We start from the raw sequence: 18,266 nt of genomic DNA, 5'->3' as shown, positions 1-18,266 counted from the left end.
CATAATTATGTGATTGAATATAAAAGATGAGTGCAGGGTATCTTGACTCTGTGAACAAGCAAAAGGTAACAATGGTGAGCTCACTGCTAGAGTTAGGGTCAGAACAGCATTTTAATAACAGCTACTTATAGAGGGATGGGTTGACCGAAACATTGGTTGATGAGAGGTGATGTTTAGCATGTTTAGTTCCTCTTTATAGTGATGGAGTGTTCTCCAAACACCTGTAAATTAGTAGATGAAGTGTTTGAACACTTTTTACGAATACAGAATATTCAAATATGATAATGGAATAGAAACATTACACACGACTACACATCGACGATGGTGTGGGAGTGGGGGAAGACACCTTTTAAATACTGTACATGCAAAGCAAATGGCAGAATATCTTAAATAATTCCTGAAATAAGGCTAGCACTCGGTACTTCTGCCTGTTAGCCAGGCTTTCAATCTTAATCGGAGTAAATGTGCTGGGGGGGCTTTGGCTAGAAAGGAAAAGTTTTTGAGGAGACCTTGAGCTCGCGCAAGTTTGACCTAGATACTGAGTGCTTTTCAAGTGGGTTAGCTTGGCAGGGAGTACCTGCTACACCCCCCCCATTAAAAGTGTGCCGTCCGGTAAGGCTAAACAGGCAGGCCCTATGCAGTCACAGCCTACAACGGGGGTCCTACTCCACAGCATACCTGGAGGTCCAGGAAATGGACCGAGCAAAGACTTTCAAGGTGGACCTACAAAAACGCTAAAATGGATGACCTGCTCTCGTATGCAAATGGACGCCCGCTCCTCCCCCACCCCTCCAGCACGGCTCACAATCCGTCACCTTCATTCAGGCCGTCGGAACTGGGGCTGCGGGAAGAAGGAGGCGGCTGTCCTAATTTCTGAAACAGCCAAGAGCTTCATGGGAGATGGGCATCATGGCCGCTCCTGCTGCTTTCAAGTTTTTTTTTAAGAATAATGAGAGATACAAATCAATCTTCTTCTTTTTTTTCCTCTTCGTTCCAAAACAGCAGGTCTCGGGTGGGTGAGGAGACGCTCTCATCCTCCCTGCATCACAAGTTAGCCGTCTCCTCGTGGCTACTCTCGAGGGGCCTCTGCTCCAAGACAGACGTCAAAGCAGCAGCTTGAGCCAGAATGCACTAAAATACACTCATTCTTCCCCAAACATAAACAAGGCATCGACAGATGACATTCATGACTTGTTTTCCTCAGGCTCTCTGTATGGTCTAAATCAGGGATCATCAAATGACGGTCCTCTTCAGGTGTGAAAACAGTCTGGCCAATCAGTAGCATAAATATTTCAGTTAATTAGCTGGGAGAAAAGAAAACCAGGGCTCGATTTTGGATTTGAAGGCCATGGTGATCCCTGGTGTAAATGAATAGGGCACCCTGCAAAATCTGTGGCTGTTAGATGTAATTCTGGGGGAGGGTGGGGGGGGGGTCTTCCTGATAAGAGCAAGGTGAGTCTTCAAATACGAGAGCAGGCGAATGTCCTCTGGGTGGCTGAATTACTCAGAGAAATATGACTCATGGTGGACAGCTTTAACAGTGCACCTCACCCATGAGTAGAGTACAAATTTATGGTATTCCTGTCAAAACTATAGCAAGGATTTTTACTATTAGCATCGTAACTGCTGTATAACTGAATTAATCCAGTCCTGGCTTTGAATGGTGTGGGCTGAACACGAGTTTAACAGGCGTGTTAACACTGCAAAACATGTCTTAAAGGTTTTAGTCTTGGAGTAATAAGCAGAAAATATTAGCTTATTAAGTTACTGTTTACTTGACTATTGAAATGTTTTAACCCCATTGGGCCAAATTACTCAAACCATCATACCTCATTGCCAATATTTTCGTTTTATTTTAAGCAAATACGATTTTATGTCTCAATAGCAGACTAAAATACTTGTTGAGATGTATGGCCCGATCGTATGGCTATAGTTGGCTAGGTAAGCAGTGTTTGGATAGTTAACTTTGGTGACTTTTGCTCTGTTTGTTTGTTTGTTCAAAAAAAAAAAAAAAAAAAAAATGGCCCTTGTCCTTATCTTTGTTGTACAGGTAGCAGTTGAAATTGTACTTACCTCTAGGGTCTTTCAGCGAACTTATCCCTGGTTATGGGTATGCACTTTGTTGTACGTCGCTCTGGATAAGAGCGTCTGCCAAATGCCAATAATGTAAATGGCCCGAACACCGGAGCAGCATCCAGGGGACACGCTGGCCGGATCCCAGGCGGGGTGAAGCCGCCGGGGGCTGGCCTGGCTTCGCCTCTACACTGGGGAGCGAGCGCTGGCTGGGGCTCCCCCCTCCGCTAATCCCAGTGCTGCACTGCCGATTAAGGGATTACGCCTGGAAGTAATTTCCCTCCCCGGGATAGCCCGACTGAGAATCGCCGACCGGGGTGGACGTGGGCCTGGACACTCCCCCGGCCACATCTGGGGGTCGAGGGAGGAGGGGTCGGGTGACGAGCAGCTGCCAATCCAGGACACAGTAGTTGTAGGACTCCTGCTCCTCCTCTATGTGGTGTGGATGGCTCTGCGTTTTTCAGCTGCTGCAGTGAGTGTGTCGGACAGCGGAACGAAAGCTGGCCTGAGTGATTTTCAGAGGGGGGCAGAGGCGAGGGACAGCAAGAACCAATCGGAAAACTCTGCCACGCATGCTAAAAATCCTGGTCCCCCCCCCTCACCCTGAGCCAGTTCAAACCTCAGGCCTTCACATAAATTTATCATGAAATAATAATTCCATGAGAGGCGAAGAAGGTTGCGCGGCGGAACCTGTTTTCAAATTCTTTACTTGGTTCAGACAGGAGGAAAGCCGAGAGCGTAACAGGCAGGGAGGAGAGCACAGCACAGGAAGGGCAGTGGCTGGGGGCCGAACCCGCGACCGCAGGGGGCGGGGGTGTTATACGTACATGGTCTGAGAGGGCGGGGGTGTTATACGTACATGGTCTGAGAGGGCGGGGGTGTTATACGTACATGGTCTGAGAGGGCGGGGGTGTTATACGTACATGGTCTGAGAGGGGGGGGGGGGGGGGGAGTGCCACTAACTCCCGTCGTATCAATTACGATCTCAAAAACCCTGCTGCAGGATGCTATTATAAATGAGCTACTGTAGATATCTGAAGTATGCTTACTTTGCTCAGTGAGCAAGGTCAAATCCTGCTTTCCTTTCATCCAAAATAAATTACTTTTGCCTTCAGTTGTGTAGCTTTGCGCAGGAATACATAAATGAAATAAATCTTTTCTGTACCCTTTGGTTGTTTTAGACAATCTATCTATCAATCCAATTTCGACAATGCACAACACTGCAGATTGTGAAATTAAATGTCTATGGCTTACCTCTACTGACTTTGAGAAAATACTTTCTTCGTCCTTTGAGAGCATTGCCGTTGTTTTCATTCCATCGAAACCAATTCGCAAAAAGGAGGTCATATCTTTTAAAGATTTCACATGAGGGACACAGGATATTCTGATAAATTTTCCATAAAAAGATCCACCTTTTTTCTTGAAGGAGATAACTGAATCTACTTCATCCATCAACGAAAAATTGAAATGCGCACACATACACACACACACACACACACATCACAGAGTACACTTAATTTATCTTCTGAATATATCACCAGTGATTGCTCTGAATTATATGTACATGCGAAATTGCCGACAGGTTGAGCACTTAAGATGCGCGCCATATCCTTGAAACAAGCCGGCCTTTGACTTTGTAATTGAAGCACAAAAACTTACGAAACAGGCCCAGGACTTGACCTGCCCGAGACGAATGTAAGAAAGCCTGAGTCAAGCCCACTCCTTGTGCAATTACTCAGTGACTGACAGGAGAGGGTGGATCAATCATATTTCCATTCAATTAGCCGGAGAGCTCCGTGAGGGAAGGTGACGGACGGACCGCTCTCCCACGAATGAAAAACGGGCTGAAAGGCAACCTCCACGGCCCCTCGGGGATAACCTTCTGTTTTACAATAATATTCTGGCACATTCCGAAGACTGAAAACATGGCGCAGCACTTTGAGGCTGTTTTTAATGTCACCGATGGTGTCCTTACGTAAAGACCTACCTGGCTGGATCTTTCAAGGTTTCTAACAAGCTTCTGAGTCTATTGTCATTGACAGAGGTTTGTTAAAGCAGGCTTTCCAATGCTGATGTAAAAATAAGGAGCTTCTGTGCCCAATGAAAGTGCTAATTTCTGTCCCTAAGTTAAAACTGTGTCTGTATTGGCCATCTTTACTGTTGTTTGAGCCTAATTTCCATCAGTAACTTGTTTTTTGTTGACAGTTGAGAATACACACACTAACACAAGGGCCACTGAGTTTCAACAGCCACCACTTCCACAGGTGGTGTAGGTGCTTGTTTTGACCAGAGGTGTCACTATTGAGCAATGCAGCGAGGCAACACCCTGCCCACTGTAGCCACCATGGCCAATGATGCATTCTCATGCGCTTCTCAGCCAAGTTCACATTTAAAGGGATGCATGCACACAGAGGATTCAGTCACATAATACACAATCTAACCCTGTTTATCCTCATATCTAATACAACTGGCACATCATATTCCTTGCATATCCAATGTATGAGGTTGTCTGTTTATGTTTGATTTTCAATGTGCAGGCGGAAGGGTTTACATTCAGATCTGATGCCAACCCAGATTACCAATAGATGCAAATCAAATCAGTTGATTGCATAATTGTTTTGGACTGAAATACTTTTCTGAGCTTGTCTGGTGTATTGGAACCTATGAAATACTCTCAAAAAGTGCTAACTCCACCTTCTGGTCCTCTTGGTTGGCTCAATTGCACCAGACAAGATCAATCGAGTGCAGAAAAGTATTTGAATCCAAAACAAATAAGTGAATGACCCAGGTCTGGTCACAATCCAATCGTCAAATTTGACATATGGGATTGGTTGAGAAATCAGATGAAGCATAAAGACGTGGAAATTCCCTCCTGTTTCAGGACCTCTACATGCCAAACCCCATTTGCAGACCATTTCCTTTCAAAGGGTTAAATCTGTTCAGTTACATTCCTTGTAAACCCATAACCTTTTAACTGACACACAAGAAAAATACCAATATAAAATAACACCAATCAGTCAAACGTGTCTAAAAGGGTTAAGCAAGGCAGAATGAGAGTGGAACACGCAGATAGCTGGTAAAAGTTTAAATTGTGTGGACTACCCCTCTGCATCAGTGTTGGGTCAAGGTGACGCGGAAGGACAAACTGAGACTGAGAACAGCGAACTCATTGGGGAACTGTTTTCCTCGAGAGAGGGAGAGAGAGAGATACAGAGAGAGAGGGAGGGAGAGGGAGAGAGAGAGAGAGAGAGAGGGGAGGTGTTGTCTTTAGATCATTCGGTAAAAGAAAAGATAAGGTTTGATGCAAGCTCATTCACGGCCCCTTTGCTCCCTGATGGCAAACTCAACAGAAGGACTGGACAGAGGCCTCATTAATATCTGCTTCGGAAGAGAAAAGGTCACACTCAAGATACACACACAACAACAAAGAGTGTCATCAGCGATTTGTGAGTAATGGTTTGCAAATCACCCTATCTGTCTCTCTGTCTCTGTCTCTCTCCCTCCCTCCCTCCCTTCCTCTGAATTGAACTGTATTGACTGCGAGGAACAGAGGGTAGTTCACTCTCCGTTCAGCCACAATGAAAACAAACAGGAGGAGGCTATGTTCTCTCCCGCTTGCTCTGTAAAGAGCTGGCCATACCGGTGATGAGTTAAGAAGGCAGCGAACAGTGGGGGACCTGATTAAATGTCTTGCAGGCTGCTACGGAACCTGGGCAGGAACAAACGCACTAAATGCATAAAAGCATGCAGACACGGTCAAGAGGTTCAGCTGTTTTTCAGACCGAATGGGGAACAAATGTGATCTATGTGACTTTGACCGTGGAATGATTTTTGGTGCCAGACAGGGAGGTTTGAGCGTCTCAGGAACTGTTGATCTCCCTGGATTTTAACACACAACAGTCTCTAGCGTTTGCAGAGAAAGGTGCAAACAACAAAAAACATCCAGTGAGCAGCAGTTCTGCAGACAGAAATGCCTTGTTAATGACAGAGGTCAGAGGAAAACTGCCAGACTAGTCAAAGCTGACAGGAAGGTGACAGTAATACAAATAACTACACATTACAACAGGGGTATGCAGAAGAGCATCTCTGAACACACAACGTGTCACACCTATAAGTGGATAGGCTACAGCAGCAGAAGACCAATAAGTTAAAAAAAAGTCTACATACCTAATAAAGTGCTCAGTGAGTGTATATACAAGCATAGTTATTCTACAGAATTGGAAGGAATTCCAAAATATGGCAAATTTTCCAGGCTGTGCGTTTCAGCTGAGCTACAAAATTAATAATTAGCCTGGTTAGCCAAGCTAATGCCATGGTGCGTTGGCGCAAGTACGTCCACTTGTGCTCACTACACTCTAAATAGTTCTCCTCGCTTTGCATGATTTATATGCTTAGCCGATGACCTTATCCAGGACAGTTTCAAGCACTTACATTTGAACATTGTGTAACCAATTTAATCTGCGAGCTCTCCACTGGACCAGAGGAGCTCCAGCATCGTGCTCCTGGGTGTAAGAGCAGCCATCATACTCACGGCCCACAGGTCTAAAGTTCAGCGCTGAAACAATTACACCATATGCTGCATCTTACTTTAACTAAACTTAATTTAGGCTAAGCACAGTATTATACCCCATTGAAAACATCCTAAAATTAGATATTTAGATACTGGATTATGGCTTGGGTACGTCTCGGCTGCAGATATCAGTCAGACACAGCCCGTTGGAACAAATGTACTGTCCCGCATGGATCTTATTGATCTGTGGTCTGTTGAGGCACCTTGTTTTGGTTGTTCTCGTCTCCTCTGTCAAAACTCCTCCACGGATCGAATTGCAACGTTCTAAAGGGACGCAGCATGGGACGTCAGTCCCAAAGCCGCACACAACTCCGGCTGCACAGAACGGAAACGCTCCGTCTTTCCAAAACAGAGGGGCACCCGGAAATAGAACACGGAAAACAGAACGGGATTTCGTGAGGAGTGGCTCAAGGGGGAATGGTATTTTCTCAGGTTGGATGTGCATGGCCGGTGTTGAACAGAGAGTTCAGCATTGTTACCACTGCTCTGGCAGACGGAGGTGTGAACCACACAGAGGTTTCACTCCGCTTCTACATGGAGCAAGCAAAAGCGTGTCCCCCTCCTCAGTCCCCTGGCTAATGTGTGCACCCCCTCCTCTGTCCCCTGGCTAATGCGTGTGTGTCCTTCCTCTGTCCCCTGGCTAATGTGTGTGTCCCCCTCCTCTGTCCCCTGGCTAATGTGTGCACCCCCTCCTCTGTCCCCTGGCTAATGTGTGCACCCCCTCCTCTGTCCCCTGGCTAATGTGTGTGTGTCCCTCCTCTGTCCCCTGGCTAATGTGTGTGTCCCCCTCCTCTGTCCCCTGGCTAATGTGAGTCCCTCCTCTGTCCCCTGGCTAATGTGTGTCCCAGGATTTGATTCATGGCAGAGGTGAAAATTAGCTTGGCTCGCTTATTTTTGACTCCTAGTGTGTGTGTCTGTGTGTGTGTGTGTGTATGCATGTGAGATGAGCGTGTGTGAATGTGTGTGTGTGTCCATGTGAGATGAGAGAGTGTGTGTGAGTGCACACCAAAATCAGATTATGCGTCCCCAGAAGTTGGGGGGGGGGGCTGCAAGGTCTTGGGAGCAGCTGCTGTCAGTGCTGCTAAAGAACAATTGAGCGCTCTGACACAATGCCAAAGGCTCTTAGCAGAATTTTGGCTTTGCCCAAAAAGATAAACAGGGTAATTTAATTTAAGAGCTCCTCTCCTTGAATAAATGTTTATTATGGGGTTTTTTCCATGGAACATGATGATCAGGCAAAACCCGTTTTTCACAGTTTACTTAAAAGACCTGCACTATTAATCACTCGGGGTAGAGGTGGAGCTGGAGCATTTCAAGCGGCTGCACTGTGTTCCTGTGACCAATGCTAAATTAAAGCTGAATCACTATCCCTATCTGAGAAGCAGTTCTACCACTGTCCGTGTCATTTCTTTATTCTGTGACCTCACTGTTCACAGGGAGCCCCCCTGCACCCCTCCCACAAACACCCCACATCTATGTCAAACTCTCCGAACCTCTGATTATAAAATATTGTGCACCCCTGCTGGAGAAAACAGCTCAAGGTAAGTTTTGAAACAGCTCAATAAGTTCAGACCAGCTCCCACCTTGACATGGTTTGACCAGCTCAAGCTATGTTTTGAAACAGCTGGTAGCTGGTTGGCCAGTTCAGACCAGCTCCCAGCTTGAGAAGGATTGACCAGCTCAAGCTAGGTTTTGAAACAGCTGGTAGCTGGTTGACTCGGACAAGCTACCAGCACAAGCTGGTTGGCCAGCTCATTCCCAGCTAGACCAGCTTCATGACCAGCTTGGCCATTCTGGTTGACCAGGTCATATCCAGCGAAACCAGCTTCATGACCAGCTTGGCCATGCTGGTTGACAAGCTCATACCCAGCATCTGACCTGCTCCATTTTCAAGCTTCATTCATTTGAATTCTGCCGAAGCTATGCGGCTCAGCTAACTTCACTCCAAAATTCCAGGACCGCATCGATTCAAAGGGAAACACACAGCTTCCCTTAGTTACCTGTGGAGGAAGGTTCCGGATGACAGAGCTTGGCTCATTATGACTGAAACCCTGGTACAGGAGGGCAGCCAATAGGCTTGCAGAGTGAAGGGGGATAAGGGCTGACTTAGTTACAACCATCTTCTCAATTCCCACTATGTTTTCCATTTTGCCCAGCCATACCTCTTACTGCAGTATTCAAGAATAGAAGAAGTGTACAGCTTTGGATTAAAAGCATCTGCCAAATGAGAAAAATGTAAATGTAAATGTATTCCCTTCCCTTTTTACTTTAATTCCCTTGCCCACTGTTAAAAGGTGCTGTACGTGTGAATACACAAAATGCTGGTTAAAGTTGGATCATGTCTCATTTCATAATCAAGACAGAGAAATTGGCAACAGGCTTATATTTGCAGGGACACCATTTAAAGCAATTGGAGATTAGTTCCTTAATTTAAAATGTGACTATGATGGTCGGTTCTGGAATTAAAGCAAAAAGCAGAAATACTGTATTGAGGACATGATCTCGTTGTTCTTCATTAAAATGCATTGGTGATGACTCTTATGAGCCAAATATTTCGGTTCACTTTGGCTTCAATGAAAAAATGCAAATGTTGTCATCTGGTTGTATCGCCATCTGTACTACAGCAACTTACCACACAACATCTGGCCAAAAGTACCGCGAGAGACGGTTACTGGCTTACGGTGACGTGCTGCAAATTCAGCCAAATTCCACAACTCACCTCATTTCTTCTTGAAAGCCACAGCTTCCTGAGAGAAGGGAGCTCCTTCCTGGGAGCACCCCAGAGTGACTCGCCCAAAAGTAAGACCCGCGGCTTTCCCCGTCGCACGTAATTATTATTTTCATGTTTCAACAGGCAAGGTTTATTTCACCATTCGCAAGTTCATTCCACTGTGGAAGGTAGCTCCTCCACTGCTACAATGGTACGAGCTGAATCTGGGCAATATAGTCTATACCTCCAGGGGTTCACTGATGGGAATGTCTGCTGCTCCAGTCAGGTCAACAGTAGTGAAAGCCTACATGCCCATTTGTGTGAGAATGCTCCTGTATCCTACATAGGGGACTTTCTCATCACGACATGGAAATCGGATGTTCTTGCACAATTTGCACATTTGTATTATCCACCCTTAACAGACCATAACGGCGTTCAGGAATGGCCGTGTCTCTGGTTCCGCATGTTAAAAAAAGAGGAACCAGAGACACAAAATAATGAAGAACACACGCGCGCACGCACACACACACACACACACACGCGCGCACACACTCTCACACTGTGCAATGGCTTGTGTCTCCACGGCCCTCCTTATCAAGCTCCTCTTCACAATAATCTGTCACTCCACCACCTCAGGAGGCACGTTAGACTAGCAGGGGACCAAACGGTGCTCACACTCACACCATCACCACCACCATTACCACTACCCCCAACTCCAATGCATCAACCCCCCCCCCCCCCAAAAAAACCATTACCACCTCTGCTTCTCCCAGCTCCCACGCACCCACCCACATGCAGACAAGAGGAGAACAATGGGACTCCCCACCTCTCTCCCCTGGACTATTATTAGCCCTGCATCCCAGAGACACAATAATCACATGTTGGGCTGAATCACCGACAGAGGGAGGAGAGCCACACAGCACGGATGGGACCGGCGCGGGAATGCGCCTTACTCACGGCCCAAATTTAGCCGCTACTCTTCATCCGGCGAACCGCCGTCGCCGAGTTTCGTGCTAGAAGTTCCTCAAGAATCACGCGCAAAATGGGGGGGGGGGGGGGGACGTTTGCTAGGAAAGCAGTACAAATATGCATTCTGTGAAGGTTTCTTCTTTTTACCACAACCAAGTATTAAGAGAGAGCTAAAGCTGAGCAAGGCCATAATTAGTGGATGTAATGTCTACAGCTGGATCAGATCAAAGGTACAAGCCATTCTGTGCTTTTACCACGCAAAGAAATCACTGGTAATTTCCAGCAGGCCTGCATTACAGAAACAGCGGTAATATAGCTGCCATTTTAAAGGTCTTGCTTTCGACCACATTACATTTTCATGTCCATCTGACAATGCCTGTATTCATAATGTCTCGCTGAGCAGATCCCTGTCCACTTCCATTATTCATGCATGGGGTTGGATTCATATGCAGTTGCTGCATTCCCACACGATGGTGACATCCAGGTGTGGAAGGATTTACGTAACACACAAACAGCGACCTTGAACAAGAAAAATCTATTTTGTGCAACAGAGATTTGGTCTTGTGATATTGCCACAAACCTAATGTAATTTTAAAGTTTTCCCCAAATGTGTATGGTAAAATCGGTCACCGCATGAAAGGGCTGTGTTTGGAATTCTCTAATGTCCAGTAATTTGGCCAATCACAGATCTTGTCTTCAGTTGCCCACATGGTATATGTACACGGCCAGATCACTTGGAGAGCAGAAAAAATCTGCATTGAAGAGCAGGAATTCTAACACCCACACAAATATTTTTTTATAAGCTCTTAATTCTATTTTTATTGATTTTGCCCAATATTTATCCATCATTGTCAACAACATCAGCATGGCTGGTCTATTACTGCTGCAACTTTGAATAAGATACAGCAGTACAGTGCTACTATCATAACGCAAGTGCTTTGTTCTCTGACGTCATTGCATAAGCGATCTTATTCCCCCAACCATTTTATGTTACTCTACAGCATTTCTGTTATAAGTTCAATTGATCCTGTATAATGCCCTCTTTGTGGCGCTCTGTGACAATGCTTTTAAGATTTCTATTTTAAGTGCAATTTTATTTGATTTAAAATGAGGCTTTCGGCGCTTGTGAAATTCCCGGCACTGCCGTCTATGGAAACGTGAATAACGTCGTCCCTCAGTTTCCTGACGGCTGCAGCGGTGTAATCTCTGACTGTCCTTTTCTTGCCTTTCGCACCCGGTCCGGGCGGTCCAGGTCTTCGTGGTAGCTTCTAGAATACTATTTGTGGAAACACGCGAATGACGTGAGTTGTCAAACGTACACCCATCCCACACAGCGAGCGCGCCCGGTATTTAATTCACCGAGATATGCCTGCGGCGATAAATGGGCACTAAATGTTTCTGGCTTTAGATAACAACGCAGATATTCTTAAGCAGAGTTATAATAAAGGAAATTAATGACGAATGTGCATAATGCATATTAATTCTAAAATTCCTTTAGGATGTAAACTGTACGCGTTGATATATCCAATACAGTATTTTAAATGTAATGTCTGCTACCCTTTAAACAGTTGCTCCCGTTATCTCCTTGATTCTGATAAGAGCGCGCCAAATTTAATAAGTTAAAGCAAGTAAAAACATGATCAGAATACCGATTACGAAATATTTTATAACTATACAAACGTTCTTCATTCACTGACTGTCTTTTACCAATTCATTCATCCACCTTCCCCCAGTAAAGGTCGTTCCCCATCTGTGCTTTTATTAGGAGTGGGACAACATACATATATGGAAAATGCAACCTATTAATAATAACAATAATACATTTTGCATGCACATTCCAGAGAAATACATATTATAGACAAAGGAGGTACTGAATTTTACTCAGTTGACGTTGAACTGTGCACAAAATAAATGTTTTATCTCATGCTATTGCACATGTTTTCTGTGAATAAAGTCTCAAGATAAATTGTTGACAGCGATGAGAGAGAAATGCATTCACGGTGCTTTGAGGTATATCTTTGATAAAGCTCAAAGCCCGTCTGCAAAGCCATCAAGAAAATAAATTCAAAATTTCTGGCCAGGATTTCTATTTTCTGTAGCCTTTATAACTGACAGCATAGCGGCTGATGTCAACTTTAATGTCTACGGAATTCCCTACAGTACGCGGGCAGTTACATAGGTGACATCGGCCGTAATGGGCTATGCATTTGCCATGGGAATGTCTGCGAAGTTCAACTACCGGAATATTCTGTCGGCTATCTCACCGGCAAGTTCCTCTTTTTGACACTTCTCTTGTGTTTCTTTCGCAATACGCAATAAACAACAAAGAACCAAGTGTGCATTCACAAAATAAGTCATCGTTAAATAAATAATAATAAGAAACAAATCACGTTGATACTTAACTATTTGCACAGGTGCTGGAGACACAGGTCGAGACATTCCCCCTCTACTTCGTCCTCCGAGACCAGGTCCGATAAGGGGCGCATGGGTAGAGGTTCGTCGTCCTGGAGCGGTCCTCTCACTTCTCGGAGGAAGAGCTCCAAGAACCTTCGGAAGGTTTTCTCCTCGCTGGCGGAGACGGCCATCACTTCTCATTCCTGGAGAGACAACAGACAGCACTAGCCGGGTAAGGAGACTACTTTGAAACGCTTGCTGGATAGCTCCCCAATTGCGCGGCGGGGGCGCGCGCGCGTGACCAAGGGCTCGCACAATCACAGGAGGAGGCGGGTATGATGGCTGTTGATGACGATAAAAAAGGGGAGGGCGGATGACTGTTCTGAATGCGAGCGAGGTACACAGAAGCAAAATCATGAAACATTGCCAGGGTCATGAGCGCGCACGCTTAGCCGGTAAATGTTAGCTATTGGCTGAGCCTGCACCTGCGTGCGCGACCATAGGCCTGACGAAATATTCTTTTGTTGTAAGCTGGAGAGGAGACGTTAAGAACAGCGAAGATAGGTATTTCGTTATGTCACATTTGTAAGAGGTGCGATGCAAGGTGCTCCCTTTTATGGGAATCATATTCAGTGCAAAACGAAGACAACATTGATGGTCCAGTTGCAAATATCGACAACGAAGTTCTGCAAAACAAATACGAAATAAACGAACAACCTTTTTCCTGAAATTCTTTAAGATGTTTAAATTCAATTGCCATTTGGGTCACAGTTCAGTGATAAAATATTTGCATTGTTTGAGCAAGGATATCGTTTGTAGAATACGATTTAAGTCACATTCCTTTATATCTGTATTGCAATTGTTGTGCACTCTTGCATCGTAAAGGGGTGATATTTCACTCTTTAAGTGTGTTTATAGGACATCAGCTTCCAGGCTAAAAATATCAGCTGTAGTAGATTTCTCCCTCGATGGGAATTAACCACTTTATTGCCGAGTGACTGGTTGCGCTCTGTTCAGTCCATATTTGCCCGAAAGAAATCCGACGCTTTTAAGCAGGGATGCACTCGAAATAGAAGTTAATGGTTTGAATATTCATTTTTAATTACCTTTACATATCACAGTAGCATTGTTGATCAACAGAAATATACAGTATATGCGTTTTCTAAATCATAGAAATATGATTTAAAGGCGTATTTCCAGTCTGTCCAAGTTAAGGAGAGGAGCGTAACTGCACTTTAGAAAACCTATGTAAAATATTACAGATGTTCCATATTTCAGAGGATACTGAATCTGCTTAAAAGTATGTAATTCCCCTAGTGTTAATAATACTCTAAATATGAGGCCTTGTTCAACCAGGCGACTGGCACATTTTATATAAAGAGTAAAATAAGCAGAATTCTAGGTATGTTATTGTAAAAATGTCTTCATCCCCAACGCATATGGTGTGTGCAGTTGCAAATTGTCTGATGTACGTTTTTGTAATAACTAATTCACAGATTTGAAGTCTGCATTTAAAACACTGCATTGCCTGTACGTGCAGGCTGTGCTGTCTGTTATTCTGCTGCACAGAAGTAGTTGGCAGGACAGACATCGCAGTTGTAGTAGATGTGAAGAAACACCTAAACAAAGCAATTGTTAATGTTCATAATGTATTCAGTGCTGAAAATATCCCAAATTAAGTACGAATCAGGATAACACCTGCAGTGGAGGAACTGAGTGACACTTGCAGTTCCAATGCTTTGACAACAGCTTCCTGGCATGTTCAGCACAACAATTACCTCCAAGGTATTTAGGATAACAAAGACATCGCGGTGGAAGTCAGTTTTGAAGCCAAAGTTTATTTTGGTAAACATACTATGAGAAATGTATTAACTCTTTTGATTGGTTAATTCCACGGACAGGTCCCATGGCAGGGCCCTACGCTAGCGTTTTTTAAAAATTGAAAACACTAATGCATCCCAGTTAGTACTCAGTGAGCACTTTATTAGGTATTTATGAACTTATTTTTTTAGACTTATGGTCTTCTACCCCTGTAGCCTATCCACTTAAGAGGTTTGACGCATTGTGTGTTCAGAGATGCTCTTCTGCATACCATTGTTGTAATGTGTGGTTATTTGCACTCTGGCACAAACAATCATTCCACGTTCCAAGTCACTTAGATCACATTTCTTCCCCATTCTGACAATTGGGCTGAAAAATAGATGAACCTCTTGACCATGTATGCATGCTTTTATGCATTTTGTTGCTGCCACATGATTGGCTGATTAAATACATTACATTACATTTACATTATTGGCATTTGGCAGACGCTCTTATCCAGAGCGACGTACAACAAAGTGCATACCCATAACCAGGGATAAGTTCGCTGAAAGACCCTAGAGGTAAGTACAATTTCAACTGCTACCTGTACAACAAAGATAAGGACAAGGGCCATTTTTTTTTTTTTTTTTGAACAAACAAACAAACAAACAGAGCAAAAGTGACCAAAGTTAACCATCCAAACACTGCTTACCTAGCCAACTAAAAATACCGATACACAAAGCAAGTCACAGAGACAACAACTAAGGTTCACAGGGAGGTAGGGAGGGATGGGGAGAGGTGCTGCTTGAAGAGGTGCGTCTTCAGCTTGCGCTTGAAGGTGGGGAGAGATTCTATAGTTCTGACCTCAACGGGGAGTTCGTTCCACCACCGTGGAGCCAGAACAGACAGTAGTCGTGAGCGTGAGGTGGAGGTTCTGAGAGGGGGAGGTGCCAAGCGGCCTGTGGAGGCTGAACGAAGAGGTCTGGCAGGGGTGTAGGGTCTGATGATTTTTTGCAGATAAGCTGGGGAAGACCCTTTAACTGCTTGGAAGGCTAGCACCAATGTTTTGAATTTGATGCGAGCCATGACAGGCAGCCAGTGGAGGGAAGTAAGCAGGGGGGTGACGTGTGAGTATTTGGGAAGGTTGAAGACCAGACGAGCTGCTGCATTCTGGATGAGTTGGAGGGGTCTGATGGCGGACGCTGGGAGGCCAGCCAAGAGGGAATTGCAGTAGTCCAGGCGGGACAGAACCATCGCTTGGACCAGGAGCTGGGTCGAGTAGGGGGTGAGAAAGGGGCGGATTCTCCGTATGTTGTAGAGGAAGAACCTGCAAGACCGGGTCACCGCCGCAATGTTCTCGGAAAGGGACAGTCTGCTGTCCATCACCACGCCGAGGTTCCTTGCACTGGGTGACGGCGTGAGTGTGGTATCCCCGAGAGAAATGGAGAGATCCAGATGGGGAGCGGTATTAGCAGGGATGAATATCATTTCAGTTTTACCTGGGTTGAGCTTTAGATGGTGGTTGTCCATCCAGCTCTGGATGTCCCTCAGGCAAGCAGAGATACGGGCTGAAACCTGCGTATCAGACGGCGGGAACGAGACGAAGAGTTGGGTATCGTCCGCATAGCAGTGGTAGGATAGCCCATGTGCAGTGATCACAGGGCCAAGGGAGCGAGTGTAGAGAGAAAAAAGAAGCGGGCCAAGGACTGAGCCCTGGGGAACTCCTGTGGCGAGGGGCCGAGGTGTCGATACCGAACCAGCCCAGGCAACCTGGAAGGAGCGACCAGAGAGGTAGGACTCAATCCAGTCCAGGGCTGTGCCACAGATGCCCGTTGCTGACAGGGCAGACAGGAGGATGGAGTGATCCACAGTGTCGAAGGCAGCAGAGAGATCTAGAAGAATGAGGATAGAGGAGAGGGAGGCTGCTCGTGCGGCATGAAGTGACTCACTGACGGAGAGGAGCGCAGTCTCTGTCGAGTGGCCCGATCTGAAGCCAGACTGATGGGGGTCTAGCAGGTTGTTGTTAGAAAAGAAGGAAGAAAGTTGAGTAGAAGCAGCTCGTTCTATAGTTTTAGAAAGGAAAGGAAGAAGAGATACCGGGCGGTAGTTCTGGATGATGGAGGGATCCAGGGTAGGCTTTTTTAGCAGCGGAGTGATGTGGGCCCTCTTGGAGGATGCCGGAAAACAGCCGGAAGACAGGGAGGAGTTGACAAGGGAGGTGACAAATGGGAGAATGTCAGGTGTGATAGTTTGGAGAAGAGAAGAGGGGATAGGGTCAAGGGCACAGGTTGTAGGGCGGTGGCAGAGCAGGAGTTGAGAAACATCAGAGTCCGTAAGGGGGGAGAAAGTGGAAAAGGAAGGGATGGGCCTAGAGGGGGGGAAGGGCACAGTGAGGGGGGCGGTAGTTGTACAAGCTGGTGTCCAGGTCTCAGAGCTCAGTGAGTGTAGATGCACTCCCAAATAATTTTTCCACTCAACTCACATCAATTTTTAGGAGCAAAATGCTGGTATGTATGGGAGCAGAGTAGAGCCCTGCATGGCTGGGTATCGTCTGGACCGTGCCAGGGCCAGCAGCAGTGCAGGGCTGTGCACTATTTGCAGGGATGTGGCCTGATGGGGGAGGGACCCGGTCCATGGCGATGACTGGGTCTCACCCACAATCTGCCCAGGGTCTCACCCACGATCTGCCCATGTCTCACCCACGATCTGCCCATGTCTCGCCCACGTCTCGCCCACGATCTGCCCACGTCTCGCCCACGATCTGCCCACGTCTCGCCCACGATCTGCCCACGTCTCGCCCACGATCTGCCCACGTCTCGCCCACGATCTGCCCACGTCTCGCCCACGATCTGCCCATGTCTCACCCACGATCTGCCCATGTCTCACCCACGGTCTGCCCATGTCTCACCCACGGTCTGCCCATGTCTCACTCGTGGTCCCCCTGGGTCTCACCCACGGTCTGCCTGCTGGAGCAGCACAGGAAATGGCCCCTCCGGCCCCCCCCCGTGCGGCTCCAGCTGAGGACGGTGGTGTGAAAGGAGGAGGCGGCCGACAGCACAGGCTCTGGCGTGGAGCGCAGGCTTGTCTCCCGGACTGATCACGGAGGAGGCGGCCAGGAGCTTTCCAAATTGAGAGAGAAAGGGAAACGGTAAAGGGACTGTATTTAAACAGCGCTTTTATCCAAAGCACTTTACAATTGATGCCTCCCATTCACACACTCACACACCAGCTGCAATAGGCTGCCATGCAAGGTACCCGTGCAATCAGCTCCTTGGGAGCAATTTGGGGTTAGGTGTCTTAATCAATCCGGCAACCTGCCAGACGACTGCTCTTACCTCCTCAGCATGTCGAAACGGGGTATTTGGGAACACTACAGATACGCAGGTCAACCAAGACACACATCAGACAGGTGCTGTGATTGGAGACGGCTAGTCCACAATTTTACCAGTGAATTCAGTACCAACGATGTCAATTATTTGGGATTTTTGGAAAAAGTTGACAGCCTGGACGTAGTATTGCCAAATTCTTTCCCCAGTTAGCTGAGGGGTACGAAAGGCAGCTCTAAAGACGCATCAACTCGGTTGCATTAACAAGGTAAAAAAAATATATATTAATGGAGAGGGAGTGGAGAAGGACAAGAACGAGCATTGAGGCGTGACAGATTGACCCCAGACGAATGGCACCGCCGGCTCCCGGTTGCAAACGGGACTGACTTTGAATCCCGGAGGCAAAATTAATAACAAGGTGCAG

At 46.3% G+C, this 18,266-nt stretch overlaps 1 protein-coding gene across 1 annotated transcript in view; it reads right to left on the bottom strand.

Moving 5' to 3' along the window:
• Positions 1-13,023, bottom strand: part of ppm1e (protein phosphatase, Mg2+/Mn2+ dependent, 1E) — a 58,780-nt gene extending 45,757 nt beyond the window's left edge. Inside the window, exon 1 of the mRNA XM_061250071.1 lies at positions 12,726-13,023. Within this exon, the coding sequence (XP_061106055.1) occupies positions 12,726-12,907 (182 nt within the window). The 5' untranslated portion in view covers positions 12,908-13,023. The remainder of the gene's footprint in view (positions 1-12,725) is intronic.
• Between the last annotated feature and the right edge of the window lie 5,243 nt (positions 13,024-18,266).

The sequence above is a fragment of the Conger conger genome, chromosome 7, assembly GCF_963514075.1.
Source record: "Conger conger chromosome 7, fConCon1.1, whole genome shotgun sequence".
NCBI classification, from domain to species: Eukaryota; Metazoa; Chordata; class Actinopteri; order Anguilliformes; family Congridae; genus Conger; species Conger conger.
Note: the sequence above shows the minus strand (reverse complement) of the source record. Positions and strands in the feature narration are given on the sequence as shown.